The sequence below is a fragment of the Polistes canadensis genome, unplaced genomic scaffold (assembly GCF_001313835.1).
Source record: "Polistes canadensis isolate GaletaPanama2010 unplaced genomic scaffold, ASM131383v1 scaffold_68, whole genome shotgun sequence".
NCBI classification, from domain to species: domain Eukaryota; kingdom Metazoa; phylum Arthropoda; class Insecta; order Hymenoptera; family Vespidae; genus Polistes; species Polistes canadensis.
Window position 1 is genome coordinate 328,256 of NW_014569615.1, and position 17,500 is coordinate 345,755.

At 31.5% G+C, this 17,500-nt stretch overlaps 2 protein-coding genes across 4 annotated transcripts in view; both read right to left on the reverse strand.

Annotated features, from left to right (window-relative positions):
• LOC106786213 (glutamate receptor 1) overlaps positions 1-17,500 on the reverse strand; it is a 209,026-nt gene that overhangs the window by 37,160 nt on the left and 154,366 nt on the right. The gene's annotated exons all lie outside the window — the stretch shown is intronic.
• Positions 9,711-17,500, reverse strand: part of LOC106786214 (facilitated trehalose transporter Tret1-2 homolog) — an 8,555-nt gene continuing 765 nt past the window's right edge. The window contains exons 1-4 of the mRNA XM_014747356.1: positions 15,820-17,500; positions 11,813-12,069; positions 10,501-11,675; positions 9,711-9,903 (exon numbers count right to left, since the gene is read on the reverse strand). The exon at positions 15,820-17,500 is cut by the window's right edge and continues 765 nt beyond it. Coding sequence (XP_014602842.1) covers positions 9,754-9,903; positions 10,501-11,675; positions 11,813-12,069; positions 15,820-15,866 — 1,629 coding nt within the window. The 5' untranslated portion in view covers positions 15,867-17,500 and the 3' untranslated portion in view covers positions 9,711-9,753. The remainder of the gene's footprint in view (positions 9,904-10,500; positions 11,676-11,812; positions 12,070-15,819) is intronic.

A 17,500-nucleotide genomic window follows, 5' to 3' on the forward strand; every position in this document is an offset into this window, starting at 1 on the left:
ATGCCTGGCCATCAGGCATTGTTCACATTGCCTAATCCGCAATCTTTTCTTTGCCATTTTATGAACCTTTGCAGATTTATTTATAAGTCAAATTTGTACTCTACGTGTAGCTAAAAGAATGCACTTTAATTTAATATAAAAATAATTAAAATCCGTTTGCAAAAAGTATAAAAAATATTTGCCAAAACTTTTTAAAGAAATGGCAAAGTAGGAAATATTTGCAGCATCGCATTCTTGGGCATTTTATGAACCTTTCCAGATTGATTTATTACTAGAAAAGATACTCTACACGTAGTTAAAAGAATGCACTTTAATTTAATATAAAAATAATTAAAATCCGTTTGCAAAAAGTATAAAAAATATTTACCGAAACTTTTCAAAGAAATAGTAAAGATGCACAATGTACAGCATTGCATTCTCTGACATTTTCTGAATCTTTGCAGATTGTTTTATAACGCGAAAAAATACTCTACGCGTAGACAAAAGAGTGTACTTTAATTTAATATAAAAATAATTAAAATCCATTAGCAAAAAGTATAAAAAATATTTCCGAAAACTTTTCAGAGAAATGGCAAAGTAGGAAATATTTGCAGCATCGCATTGTTTGCCATTTTATGAACCTTTTTAGATTGATTTATAACTGGATATGGTATTCTACGTGTAGACAAAAGAGTGCACTTTAATTCAATATAAGAATTATTAAAATGCGGTTGCTAAAAGTATAAAAAATATTTACCGAAACTTTTCAAAAAAAAATGGCAAAGATGCACACTTTACAGCATTGCATTCTCTGACATTTTCTAAACTTTTCATGCTAAATTTATAACTCGATATGGTATTCTACGCGTAGACAAAAGAGTGTACTTTAGTTTAATATAAGTTTCATTAAAATCTATTCACTTTTAGTATACAAAATATTTACTGAAATTTTTCAGAGAAATTGCAAAGATGCACAATTTACTGCATTGCATTATTTGACATTTCTTTGAAAAGTTTTTGTAAATATACAAATATATTAATAGAATATAATTATACGTGAAACATATTACATTTATTCGATCGATTATAATATTTAACGATATAAACGTAAATATTTAAGATAAATTTGTCTTTTGTTTTAATAAATTTGAAATAAATGAAAGTATTGTTAAATCTCGTTAAATTGAAAGAATTGTACGTGAAAGCCCTTTTTTCTCTCTCTCTCTCTCTTTCTCTTTCTATCTGTACTTCGAGCCCTTCCATACGGAAGGTGAATCCCACTGGCGATGGCGAGCAACACGGGAGAGATGTTTATGTCCGTTCGAATTCCAATTAATGGCACGTCGAGAACACTTCGGTACGCGTGACATATCGCGGCGCATTGTTTCACTGCGAGCAAACGGGAGAGAGAGAGAGAGATAGATAGAGGAATAGGGAGACTGAAATGAAGGGTTTTGCCTTCCCTATCTACCACCTCTTCCACCATCTCCACCATTACCTCTATTCTCCACCCTTTACCGAGCTAGATCACTCCCTTTTCTCTCCCTTTCTCTTTTTGATTTTAAACTTCACTCGTGATAACTCGTTTGATCGATCTTCACGAACACTTCTTTCTCAAACTAGTAGAAATCAAATACGCGAAAAGCTTTTCCTTTTTTTTTCAATTGGCTCGATTTTTCAGAACAAGTTTCGTACCCGTACGCTTTATTTTACACGTAAGTATAGAAAAGTACAGAAATAAAAGTAGTAAAGTAGGTATGAACTATAATGCAAGTGTTAGAATTTATGACAAAAATTGAACCATCGAATTGACTTAATCGGAAACTCTCGAACCCGGAGGGGATTTCGGTTTTTCGGACGATTTTGTTGTTGTGATTTACATTGAGTTATCATTCAAGACTAACGAATATCTTTTTAATTAAGTACACAGAAATTAATGCTCGTATATCAATCTAATTATTATGAATATTAAAAATTAATTAGTTATTACTCTCTCGTCAAAAATTATAATTCTTAATAAGATATCACAGGGAACCTTGGACATAAAAAGAAGTAGAACTTAATTTAACTAAGTTTAAAAAAAAAAACGCTGAACTGTAAGATTAAGGTAACATGTTAACAAAATTATTGTATGAGCCTTATGTATGTTATAATATAATAAAATAAAATTTCCAGTTGCTGAAGAAGTCCCAATAAACGGACGAAACGTTCAATTTGGTTAAATTAAGTTTTACTTCTTTTTTATGTACAAGTTCCCTGTGATACCTTATTAAGAATTAAAAATTAAAATGTTGAAATCTTTCAAAAAAAAAAAAAAAATAAAAAATAAAAGAAAATATAAAAAAATATAAAATCAAAGGTTAATCCAACTCGTTAAATATATATATATATTCGATGAATAAAATCTCTCTCTTTGTCAAAATGAATTTTGAGTTTATATATATAGGATTTTAAGGTAAAATCATTTAGCCAAATATTTGAAACTTTTAGGATGTAATGTATGAAACGTTCATAAATACGTATTCGACCTATCGAACAGAAACAAAGAGGATATCGATTCGCTTTGGAGAATATTTTCGATTTGGCCGTCGTTGGTACCTAGTAACGTTCTCACTTTGTTTGCTTTTCGATGTTATATTTGCCACTTGCGTCTATTGCACCATGGAAATGGATCGAAAGATCCATTACAACAAGCGGTAGAATAAATGTATCATCTATGTAAATGTATATTTGTATGCATGTATCTACATATATATATATATGTTACTACGAATAGAAGTGGGTATAGAACGAAAAGGAAAAATATTCGTGGCAACGCTTTGTTTCATTAAACGAGTTGAAAACATTCCCCCTTCCCCCCCTGCCCCCTCCCCACCCCTCGCGCCAGAATTTTTCCCGTCATTGCTTTTTCCGTCTGTCGTCCATCGTTCCTACTCTCTCAATTTTTCGATCGAACGGATCCCATTTTTATAAACGTCAACGTCAACAATGTTTCGACGTTTGTCGAATTGGATCAAAAATAATCGGCAATTTTTTTTTGTCTTCTCTTCATTTTTTTTCTATCTCCCTCTCTCTCTCTCTCTTCCCCTTTTTTTTCAAATATACAATATATATATATATATATATATATGTATATATATATATTTATGTTTATTTATTTATTAACGCAATTATTTATTTATCACTCAATTCGAAAGAGAACATCGTGTCAATTATTCTATCTCGTTTATTTTAATTTATCGCCAAAGAAATACTTGAGTATCATTTAATTTGAAGACTGTGGTGATTTATTTAAAAAAAAAGAAAAAAAAAAAAAAAAGAAGAAAAAAGAAAAATAATTCAGGAAAAAAGGAATTAGACGAAGGTGAGAGGAAGTAAACCGAAACGTCATCGTCGTTAATAAACGCATCAACAGTAAACAAATGCATTCATCAATGGGAAATAAAACGTGAATGGAATAATACGTAGAAATATGCTTGTACCGAATAAATGAATAAAATTACATTTTCTTTTTTTTTTTTGAGTAAACACACACACACACACACACACACGTACACAATATCAATGAAAGAAAATAATTAAGTAATTTGATCGTTTGTTGTGATTATATCGCTTGTTTACTCGAACGTATGAGGAAAAAGGCGTGATAGGTGGAATAAATTGAACATTAGAAAAAGAAAAAGAAAAAAAAAACAGAAATACGATTTTAATAATTTAAAGATAGTTTCCTATTCCGTATAAACGAGATTAAAGGTGTTTTCGAGTTTGGTGCACATGCACGAACGACGTTAGACCTTAGAAGGAGGGATGATGGAAGGGGATGGGAGAATGGAAAGGGGGGAGAAAGGAAGAGGGGGTGGAGGTTAGCAAATCGTGCAAGAGCACATCAAGCACGTCCAAGGGTTGAAGGGTCACGGACTAGACATCGTAGACTAGACGCATTTTCTTTCTTCACCCTTTTCTTTATTTTCTTTGTTGTTTCTCTCCCACCTTCTCTCTCTCTCTCTCTCTCTCTCTCTTTCTCTTTGTTCTTTAATTAGAAAGCTAGAAAAAAAAAAAAAGAAAGAAAGAAACCACCGTGTGTCGTTTTTCCGTTTTCCTTATCTTCCTGCTTCATTACTTCTAATCAAATAGAAAATGAGTTGTTCGACAAAAAGTGTTGTTTAATTTGTATATCGTTTTACATAATATAACGATTAACTATTTCTATCTATGAATGTTATATTAATATGAATTTTTTTTTTTTGTTTCTTTTTCTTTTTTTTTTTCTTTTACAATTGCGTTGTTTAAATCGTTTATTTGTTAGATACATGTGACGGATATATATATATATTTATGAGTATTAGAAACGAAACGTATATGTTTATCATATTATTTGTTCACTTGGTATAATATTTATTTCTATTTCCTCGTAACGATTAACTCTATCTGTCGTGCTTATTAATAGTTTTTCTTTTCTTTCTCTCTCTCTCTCTCTCTATTTTTCAAATTACGCCGTTCTAAATAAATTATTGCGGAGACAATTTTATGAATAGCATTCGCGCGCGAACGAATCATCATTATTTAAATGAAATCAACATTATACAATAATTTGTGACACGATAAGTTTATAATAATCATTTAACATAATTCACATTTATATTTTTATTTCGGTGTTTTAACCGATTAAATATACTTTTTCCTCTCAAAAATGTTGTATTGTATACATATTTTAAACGAATAATTATTGCATATTAAAAAAATAGAACGTATTTTAAATCAAATTAATACGAATTATAATAAGTAATTCTAATATTTTGTTGTACAGATTTTACGTTTAAAAAAAAAAAAAGAAAACAGGAAGAAAACCAATGAAGAAGAAGAAGAAGAAGAAGAGTATATTTTCAATATAGAAATAATAAAACTATGATCGAGATCCCGCTTACAGAACAATAAATACGTAATAACTGTAGAATCGTCTAGTAAGTTAGGTTACACACAAAGAGAAAATAATATCGTTGATACCGACAAAGGAAAGTATATAAAGTCTATTCGAATGCCGATACATGTTAAATTATTACCATCGACGGTTGCCCTTTTAAATCTTTCCTCTTTACCAAAGGCACGAAGCATACCAGAACGATCGATTGAATATTTTGCTACTGGAGAGAGAGAGAGAGAGAGAGAGAGAAAGAAAAAAAAACAAAATCCGAGATCAAACGATAGGTAAAAGGCAATCTCGAGGCTGATTTAACGCAACCATCATCTATATGGATTCCCGTTTCTTCTATATTTTCATTTACTTTTTTTTTCTTCTTTTATATATATATATATATAAATTACAACAAAGAAAAGTTTTAAGAATTGTAGAAATATCCTTTGGGGGTGAGTGGAAGTGGGTGGGATTCATCTAATTAAAATTAATTGGAAATAGTAGACAAAGAAGAGGAAGAAGAAAAAGAAAAAGAAGAAGAAGAAGAAGAAGTATAAAAGAAAGAGAAAAAAGAAATTTGCTTTTATATATATTATATATACACCTACTCTATTATTTATTAATATATTTATTTATTTATTATATCCGTAGGGTATATCAAACGTGCCCTTATTGTTCGAGTTCAATGCTCCGATATTACATTAGAAATTTCTTTTTTCTTTCTTTCTTTATTTCTTTTTTATTTGTCCTTTCATCATATAACTATCAAAGACTTTGGAATTATTTTCACGCTTTAATAAATCATACGCAAAAGATCTAACGGGTTGGTACGGATAATCCGATGAAAATTCCGCAACAGAGCGTTGTTGTCGGTTATCATTGCTGTCGTTGTCGTTGTCGTTGTTGTTGTCTTTGTCGTCGTTGATCATCGGGGGTCCGATGATGTGCTCGTGTAAAAGCCAGACAAACCCCGATCGATTTAAAATCGTTCTGTCGAGCCGATACATCCACTCATACACACAGACAGACACACACATACGCAGATAGAAACATATAGAAAGGTTCGATCATCGAACAGAGAAAATTCCTGCAACCTGCGTGATCCGCAAAGAGAAAAGGGATGAAGGGGGTCGTAGGGGGGGGTGGAACGGGGGATGGAATGAGGGTGGTTGGCAGATGAGGTCGACTACCTTTTTAGTCACACACGTGATCCAAACCAGCGTGAACACCTTTGCGGAGATTATTTGATCTGCAACACTGGGTAATTCATTATCGGCATGTGTTACGCGTCTAGAAGCGGACCTTTTATCTACTTTTTTTTTACTTTCTTCTCTTTTTTATACACTCTCTCTCTTTCTCTTTCTGTTTCTTTTTAAAAAGAATACGTAAAAAGGGCTTGATTCTTTTATTTCTAATAGAGAGTTCATTAAAGATATAGATCATATCTCGTTTATAACGAAAAATATTGATAACGTTTTTGATATATACGATTAGAATAATTTGTTAAGTGATTTAATTGTTATTATATTGAATTTTATCAGAATTTGAAAGAAATGTTATTAACAAAATGTATAAATCTTTAATTATTTCAATATCGAGATACTCGTATTAATATATTACACGTTAAAAGAAACAATGTTTATTTGATTTTTAATCTGAAAAGTCGGTGTAGTGATTTAATGACAAATTTGTAATGATAAATCGTGTAGTTATTAATAAATTGCACGTAAGAAAATCACGTAAGCAAAATGTATTACAGATATGAGAGAGGGAGAGAGAGAGAGAGAGAGAAGTGGTTTCTGAGTATAAACATACGTAAGATCTTGTGCGAGATACGCGTGTTGATATACTTGTCTCCAGCTTCCTAATTACACGACTACGGTGAATAATGTAACAACCGGAATACGATGGTATTCTAACAAGCAGATTGCGAATAGTTTACCGCAGAGTAACCAAAATTCAACAACAACATCAACACAACAACGTGTATTAATATATTTTACTTACCACGCATATAACAAAGACATTTTTATCTTGAATAAAAATATAATTTGTCAATGATTAATTTTTTGATAAAGCAAACATATTCGCATATATGTATATTGAACGAATACGAATGTATAATCGAACATTTTGTTCATTTATTTATTTTCTTTTTTTTCTTTTCCCAACGAGTAGTATACAAAATTTCAACCGACACTCAAGGTATTGTACATAACGAAAGCTTTTCAAACTTTTCCACTCGTCGGTTGGGATTCCTCTTTGCCCTAAAGGGAAAAAAAAATATATTTTCACGATTCGTATTCGTATTGACTTTTATATCACATCATCATTTACTTTTATTATTATAAACTCACGTACAATTAAATTGATTTGTAATTTATTTCGTTGTCTTTGTCGAATTTCAGGAATTTTTTTGTAATTTTCTGTTTAAATTTTGACGACTTCGTATCGGGTTCCGACAAGGTTGCGTTCATTATTCCAAATATTTCATTCATGCATATATTTAAAAAAAATATTCAAGTATTTATTTATTTTATATATTAAATGAGAATACGAAAAGGAAAGAGAATTTAAAAAATGTTTTGTAAAAGAACACGTTTGATTAAAAATCAGCGCTCGTTATTTATTCACCCAAAAAATAATCGAATATTTTAAAGGAACTTATTTCACATTCTTATCGTACTTTAAACAAAAAAAGAACAAAAGAGATGATTTACGATTTTTCTTTCCCCCTTAATATCCATGAACTTTCTCTCTACGGTTCGAAGTTCACACGTCGTTTAATCCTTGACACCATATCAAATATTTATCGAGTATTTTTTAAGAACAACATTGCACCGTCATATTCTTATTATTTCTCTCAAAAAAAAAAAATGTAAAAAATAATTTCTACAGCTTATTATTAATAAATTAATTAGAGCAAAGAAAAAGTAAAAGAACAAAAACAAAACAAAACAAAATAAAGAATAAACAAATTCAATAATACAAATTTCTAATATAATACATTTCTCAAACGATTGTTCCTTATTAATAAATTAATTAGATCAAAGAAAGAGTAAAATAACAGAAACAAAAATAAAGAACAAACAAATTAAATAATACAAATTTCTAATATAATACATTTCTCAAACGATTGTTCCTTATTAATAAATTAATTAGATCAAAGAAAAAGTAAAATAACAGAAACAAAAAAATAAAGAACAAACAAAATAAATAATACAAATTTTTAATACATTTATCGAACGATTGTTTCTTGACTTAATAAACAACGATTAGAATATAATCAAAATGTGGTGTTTGATTTGTACCGGAAAAAAATCATTTCCTTTAAGTGCTTAGAAACGCATGATATGCCTGGGACATTAAATTGACGTTTAACACGAGTTACTCGTTGTTTCTTTGTAGATAAGTGGTTGCCATTACTCGGATTGCAGGCGTTGCATTAGCTAAGATCCAGGCCGTAGACGTTCTCATTCGGATAATGCACTGCTAAGTGGAAGCCTTCGTATATGTTGCAACTCGTAGTCTATCAATCTTGATCTTGTCGTAGGTTGAGTGCATCTTCCCCTTGGAAACGTGCGCGCCTAAGTTTATCTACATATATATCTAAACGCATACACACACACACACACACACATATATCTCACGCGAACGCGTACTACGATTACACTCGTAACATTTCTACGAGAAATGTAAGGAAAATGCTTTTGTAACGATCCTTTATGTAGTAATCCGTATATAAATATCATCGCACGATTTAGAAAAAAAAAAAACAAAACGAAACGAAAGGAATGCGAATTGGAATTAATATTACGTTGTAATCAATTATTATTGAGTTGGGGCAACTAAGTAACAATGGTTATTTAGTATTATTTATCCACATTTTCAACGATCCGATTGCTACAACAACACCGATCATTTATCTTAATGCTTTAACGTTAATTTCTAATTAGTATGGTATAAAAAAAAAAAAAAAAAAAAAAAAAAGAACAATGATATCTATCGATCTCAAGTGTGCCATCAATTTCAATAATTATTCGAATTTATAGACTGTGATTCATACGCGTGCAACGATTAGCATAATCGTTTTAAACATCATTTACCTTATCGATTTGTTCAGCACGATATTAAACGTTCATTTATCGAAGAAAGATAAAAAAGAATAAAATAATAGGAAGGGAGAATAAGGTGGGGGTGGCAGTGGTGGGGTTTGGGGTGGAATTGAGGGATGATCGAGTACGAAGGAATAATTTCTATTATTTTTGAATAAAAGCGTGCACGGCTGGTAAACTCGATTAGCCATTAAAAGAGTGGTGCTGATGGTGGGTGGTGATGGTGGTGGTAGGTTCGACTAAGGTAATTTGCGAGATTTGAATAAAATTGATTTATTCTGGGTTCGACGATTAAATATCTCGTGTTGCCATTATAAATGAGATAATGATATTATATAATTAGTCGTATCGTATTATACTATTGCGATTTATAACAGGGGTGACGGGAGGGGGAGGGGAGGTGAAAACTTGCCTATGCCTCGAAGGATGAATGATCCGAAACTGATAATCATCGAGGATTATTTTTCTATACGTGTTTCCCGTAAAATTAATTGACTAGATTGTTTTTTTTTTATAATGACACGCTTGATCGACAAATGTTCCATTTTCACGAACATTTCGAATCCGTTCGTTTTTTTTTTCTGATTTTAAATTCGACGCACTTATGTGACTCATTATTATCAATCATTATTATTATTGTTATTATTATTTATGTACACGTATGTGAGTAAAGAATGAAAAAGAAGGAGATAAAAAAATAAATATATAAGATTTCTTTGATAAACGTATTGATTTTTTTTTAAAAGATTATTTTTTATTCTTCAAATTCAACAATATTTCCTCAACTGTTTTCCCTTCCGTCTCGGGTACGAAGAAATAGATAAAGATCCATAAAATAACAGTTATCGCGGTAAAAATCCACATGGGTACATGGATACCGTATAGATCTTGCGTTACCTGAGAATATTATAATAAAGATATAAATAGACATATTTAATAATGCTTTGTGTTCTACGTTTATATATATCATAAATTCGAATTTAATAGTAATATCCCCCTTTATTGTTATCCCATGAAATTGTATTACGTGTATGCATGTATAATGTGTATAGCGTTAATATCTAGCAAGTATAACATTGCATAACACAAAAACACCATATCGCAGCAGGAATACAGTTGATACGATTTGGTAAGAAAGCAAGTATAATCACGTGTACGTGTTAAGAATGCAATTACGTGTTGTTTAAATAAGTAGATATCAAAATTGATATCCAGATTTCCAATGGTAAGTGTAAAATCTTTTTACAACTTGAAGAATATTAAGTTAATACGCGTTGAGAATTTTTCGAAATAATTGCGAAAAAATAGTTATGTTTGTTAAAAAAAAAAAAAGCCTCGTATCAAATAAACTTACGTCTGAATCGTGACGAAATGTAATAGTTAATCGCATAAGTGTCGGGATAAAAAGATAAAAGCATTATGATTTCGAGATTTCTTATCTCCTAGTTACGAACATAGGCAAATAGTCAAATGCCTATTATTGTATTTACGTACCTGATAAAATTTGACAATCACTGTGGTAGTTCCAGCGTAATAAACCGAGGCAAATATTGCGGCAGCTCTTTTCATTTCGAAAGGAAATATTTCTCCTAGATATGCCAAAGGCATTGGATTCAATGCCAATCCATAACTAAGAACAAAAATCATCACGAATACCGATGGTACCCAATTGAATCTTGAAACGTCGTAACCGGCCGAATGGAAAGTAAAGAATAAAGCTAAACTAAATAATGCGAGGAAACAAACAGGCGCTGAGATCAATAACAATATTCTTTTTCCGGTAATATGAACCAATAGGATACAAGCAAATCCGGCAAAGACCATGGCACAACCGGTAACGATAATGCTCAAATTCGTGGACACCGCAAAGTTCACTTTTTCAAAGATTTCCGATTGGTAAGCTAATATCGGTGCACCACCGGTAAGCGTCAATGCACTGCTTAAAATTAAGATAATCCCAAAACCACGTTTATTTTCTCTCTTCTTAAACATTTCCTTGATAATATCGTAAAATGTTAATTTCCTCGAAGTATCCTCGGTTATCAATATTCTTTTTATTTCTTCCATTTCTTCCTCAACGTTATCCTTTCCCAATGCCCATCTTAACGTCTTTTTAGCCGAGGTTAATTGATTTCGTTGAGTTAGGAAGACCGAACTTTCGGGTAACCAGGCAAACATAACCACGAACAAGATCGGTACGGTCATGGCGATCATGGACATCATAAATCGTGAAATCCAGAGACCTACGGTAAATATCAGTAACATTCCAATGTTCATGTTAACCGCCATCATTGTACCTAAGAGACCACGAGTACGTTTGCTGCTGATTTCACCGAGATACATTGGCAATACGGAATACGAAATACCGCAACCGATACCGGCTAGTATTCTACCGCAGAAGATGCTCATTTGTTCGGTTCCCACGCCGATTAAAATCCAACTAATGATTTTAGGTAATGCGGCTAACAGCAATGTTTTCTTACGACCGATACGATTCATCAAAATAAATGGGATCAATGAACCGATACCGACACCAACGTAAAGTAAATTAACCATCCAAGCTATTTGATCGCTGTTCACTGTCAGAGGATCTTCCTTAGCGATGAACTTTGGTATTGTTGGTGTACTCCAGCCTTCTTGGAATCCGCTATCGATGATCAATAGATTGCCTAAAGGGAATTATTACAATCTGTAGTACGAAACCATTCGATAATTTATCGTATAAAATTGTTTCTCCTATAATATCTCATCGTCAATCGCGATATTTATTAAAGAAAATCTATTCCTAAATTTATCGTCTACTCACAAACTACGCCAATTAAAATTTGTCGAAACATCTCGCCGCCCATTATTTTTCCTCTAGGTGGTACCTCGAACGATTCGACTGGTATTGAAATTTCCTGTTGTATTCCTTGATTTGTTTTATCCTGTGTCGCAGGGACAACCCTGCCCACTTTTTCGTTATTAAGAAAACAACGTGAAGCATCCTCCTCTTTGGTTTCTCTCGTATTCTTATCGAAACAATAATGTTCCTTGGTAGGAGATAATTTGTATCTACGTAGTCTAAAGAGACAAATCAAATTCAATTAAAAAAAAACAAATGATAAATAATTTCATTTAATCTCTATTCATTTTTTATTTTTGCAAATATTTCGATTAAATGTTATATTATTTACGCTTTTAAGTTTGTTCAAGGTATTAAAAAGCTATTAACCAACTTAAACTTTAAATAACATTTCAACTAAACTCATAAAAAGAAAAAAAAAACGAATCGAGGAAAGAGGTAAATCGAGGTCAGACAATATCGAAGTTAAACTTAAAACAATTTAATAATTATCTAACAATTGGTTAGAAATTGATGTTCCTCGTGTTAACAAGCACTTTTTCTTTTCTTTTCTTTTCATTTCTTTTTTTTTTTTGTTAAAATCAACGAGGTCATCATAGAAAAAACTTGATTATTACGATTATAAACCCTCGGACAATAAAAAAAAGAAACAAAAACTGAACAAACAATATCCTCTCGATGAAGTTTACACGAGTTCTTATTTAATAAATAAATAAATACGTATATGTGTACATGTTCCCCAACTTATTAACGATGATTAATTTAATCGTATTTACAAATTCCATACGAGTACTTTATGCATATGGGAATTAACAATGTACAATAAAGAGGAAAAGAACCTTCCAAAACACAGTGAAATTATTCGTTACGCGTGTCACAAGTATTCCGTATGCGAATTGTGTTTCTGTCGACTCTCCAAACGTGTATGTATTATGTCTATGTGTGTGTGAAATACAGACAGAGCAAGACAGAAAGAGAGATAGAGATAGAGATAGAGATAGAGAGAGAAATAGAAATTACGGAGATGAGCCAACTAGGATCCTAACTCGATTCTACGCTACCACGTATTTCCTTCTAGTAGGTTGAGGAACCTCGATGCGATATGGTTTCACATATATGTAAACGCTATGATCTCAGCACGCATACCATACGTGCATGAATCTGCAATCTTTCGAAAGATGCCAACGTTCCTACGTGAATGTACGCCTGTTTATGTGAACTAGAGTAAATGTGAGTATTTGTATGTATGTAAGAGAGAGTGAGACGGATTATTAACAAAGTACTTCTCTCTGTACATATATCTCTCTTTTTCTCTCTCTCTCTCTCTTTCTCCAAGTAGCAGTTTACAGCTAACAATATAATGTACCGACTAATAAGATATCCGAACCGAAACGTGTGTGTGTTCCTTACCTCGGACTTATTTGTCACAATGATTCACTTTCATTACCTATTTATATATCGAAATAATGTTCGCATTAACGCGCCACTTTTTCCTCGACTTTTCTCCCATTTTTTTGTTTTGTTTTAACTAATAATATTATATATATTTGAATTGTGCAACATATTTTTATTTTAATCTCGGTTATTTTTTGTTTGTTTGAAAGATAACAGACAATAATGAAAAACCAATTGGATTATTTTCTTGTTCGTCGTAGTATATGTTTCTTTATTTCTGTATTTGTGTGTATTTTTTAAGAATGGAAATTAGAAAACGATCGATGATTTGTTTTTTTATCCGTGAGAACAATTTAAAATACATGAAGAATTAGTATTGTTGTATTATCTTTGTCGATATTCTTTTAATACGATATTGCTAATTGTTTTCTATTTAAAAATTTACCGTTCATTGTTTTCGATTAATTGTATAAAAATTTTTAATCAATAATGTGAATGAAAATGTAGATAGATTTGTGTACGAGGTATGACAATTTATTAACGATTTAGTGAAAAAATGGATTGTTCTTTTTTTTTTAACAGTTCACCACGGTTCGCTGAATTTTGTTTAAATAACTGTAGACAAACGAAAATGAACGTATTTATATACACGTAAAGACAAGGTCTAAATAGTTATTTCGCATGGCATACGTTTAAACGCCATTGAATTTTATCTAGGATAAGAAATAAACACATACCGATGTTTCTTTTTTTTTTTTATCGTTAATTATCATATCACAAATAAACGTATTTATTATTAGCTTACGGTTAAATTACACGGGAAATTTATTAAACGAGGTCAATCGAATTAATTTCTATAAGTAAAAAAATGTGATCATTTGTTTTATTATATATTAATTCAATTAAATATTAATTTTTTAACATAATAATATGGGGAGGAAAGAAAAAAATTATTTAGTAATAAACTTATATGAAAAGAAATGAAAAGAAAAAATGTGTTACATCGACTTGAACGTTACATTACAACCAAACGATTAACGTTGAGGTCGATGTACGTAAATCAAACCCGTCTATCGAGATTCCCCGTCATATTGCATCGTATCGCGTGCATCTGACTCGATAAGAGTCACTTTTGTAATTCCATTATTCTACGAAACTCAATTCATTCATTTTTTTTCCTCTCTTTTACCTCTTTTTAATACGTAACGAGTTGTATTTTTTTTTGTTTTTCTCTAAGGCCTCCGAAAGTGTCATCAATCGTTTTTTAATCGATGACGTAAATAAAAATCCATTCTAATGTCATTGTTAACGTATTTCAATTTAATTCTTTTGTTCTTATTTTAATGATTTGTCAAAAAACGTTTCACGATCATTTGTTTGAACCGTATCGTCAGGATTTTTAATTTAGAGAAGAAAAAAAAACAAACAAACAAAAAGAATAACAACTATACAAAAAAATCTAATTTAATTGAATATCTTGAAATAAAATGTATCCGACACACTGTCGGTTAAATGGTGTTAAGTTAAGAGTGATTTATTTGTAATGCAAATTGGTTGAACGTACTGAATGAAAATAAAACGAATAGAAAAATGAATCATATAGAAAACAACATTTTCAACGAATTCTTTGTCATAGGTTTATCACCTTTTCCCTATGTATAATCTTTCCTTGATATATTTAATAACTCTATTCATATATATATATAATGTAATACTTAATTACTGATATCTGATCAAACGAAGCGTACAGGTACCTACTTGATTCCTGGCAATGTTCACGGTCTATCGAACCCGATTACAAGTTTAATAATTGGATCCTTTGTGAGTCGAAGTACGTGTAATTATTACTCCAAAATTTGGGTATTAGAATGAAGTAGGAATAACGCTTAAAGACATTATTAATGGATTTATAATTGCCGTTGTGAAACTATCTTAATATCATATATATATATATCACAAAAATGCATATAAAAATATATTAAATATGAATAAAAAAATAAATTCTCGGATAAGTAAACAAACGTTTGTGTTGAAATATTTTCTACGGGAATGTTTGAAACTTTTCGTATCATTCCATATATATATTTATAAACACGATTTATATGATATATCGATGTAGAAAATGATTATCGAACATGTGTTACTAAATCGAAAAGATTATCGAACAGGTGTCGATAAACCGATTTCTTGTAGGACGGTTACACGTTCTTGCGTTCTCCGTTCATGAGATAAAACTCGTAAATCCTTTGGTACGATGATTCCGTCCGTGAAACATTTTGACACAACGAGGAAAAGATTTAAATCACTACTATGAGATTGTCTAGGGGAAAATAAATTTTAACGGGTTAGACAGATACGAACTATTCATATTCCGCAATTTCATTGAGACTATATTATTATTTATCTTATTTCGCGCGTTTTATTCTCTCTCTCTCTGCGTGTGTGTGTGTGTGTGCAAGGAAATATTATATATTTATTTAAAAAAAAGAAAAAAAAAAATCCAAAGGAAAGGAAAAATGGGAAAAAATGTCAATGACAATGATAATAAAAGATAATTAAAGTTGAGTTAACACCTTTGAAAGGTTTTAATGAAGCAACTTTCATTGGACGTTTCTTCCATGACGAATTGTTTCGTTGCTTGATCCTTGAATATAGATTTAAAATAGATTGTTTATACGAATGCGATTGGTTTTTTTTTTTTTGGAATAAAATCGAAGGTAACAAACGATTAGTTTAGAACACTACGTAGGAATACACCGGAACACGCACACTATATCCGAATAATTAGTAATAGAATGCGAATAGGTGTGTCAGGATGGTATTCGCGCGAATCCCCGATATCGGTTTTGGTGTCATTATCGAACGAACCACAGAGAGGAAACTGAGAGCTGCCGAACGCGGTCTGCCCACTTCAGGAACATATACGTGTTATACGTATTTTTATTGGAATCCCCTCTTCTCATTTGGCGCCACACACACACACACACACACACAAACATAAACACCACCGCACGTCGGACTCTCAACTAAACCAAAGCCATCTTTTCGTATTATTCATTTCAATCGCTAATATTTTCCTCAGGATTTTCTTCGAAACAATTGAATAACAGGAACCCGATCTCTTCTTCTCTCATTCCCTTTTTCCCGATTTAATTGCAACCGGGACCGGCCCACTCAGGAATTTGTTCGATTCCCCGAACTAAACCGGCTTCTTGATCGCGTGTTAGCTCGTCTGCCACTTGTTTTTACCCACTTTTTATGTTTTGCCACGACCTTGAATCCTACCTGGCTCCTCTCTCTCTCTCTCTCTCTCTCTCTCTCCCTCTCTACGATTCGATTCAGAAATCCGATCGTTGCCGAGATGCAACAAAGAGTATTCACTTTTGTTATTTTTTTCTATTTTTATTCCAACTAAAATGTATCTCTGAAACACCTGACGTCACTTAATTGGTCGATCAATTGGACAACACGTTCTTATCGTGAATCATAGCTTTTTGTTTTGTTCGAGATATTCCCACCTTCCGATTTTGTTTACTTCAAACTTTTATTATTGTTAATTGAATCTTTTAAAGAGAGATCGATTAACGTTCCGGGTTTGGAATATTGTTTACATGGAATGGTAATGCATTTCCAACCGATGTACAACCGAAGAACATTCTTTAAGACTCGAACGAAAACGATCTGTCCTTGAACCTTTTCGATGGTTCGGTCAACGTCCTGCGAATTCTCCTGGGATAGAATAACCCAGTCTAAATGAGACAACTGCATAAGAGTTCAATATTTATCGAATAATCGGAAAAGTTTGTATATTGGGATGAACAATTATTTATCAGATATAATAATATTATAGATTTTATACGAATCTTAAATGTTTTCTTTTTTTTCTTTTCTTTTTTAATGAAAATTTTCATTCGATATCGATACAAATGTTCCGTGTAACCTGATAAAACGCATACAACGATTTAACTTTCTCGAAACGATGCAGGAAAAACCAGATAGAAACTCATCCCGTCGTCTATTTCGTGACGCACTTAGTAACCTGTTTTTCAACGTCATAGAAAATCATTTTTTTCGATAGTTTCTCATTAACTTTAGTACGACACAACGTTATTACAAATTCTTCGGACTATATAATCGTTAAAATCAAATATTTAAATATCTTGCGGGGAATAATTTTGTTCATTTTGTCGTTTCAATATTAAACAAGATTTAATGAGAAATAAAAAGTGACTGGTTTCAAGGTTGTTTCTTTTT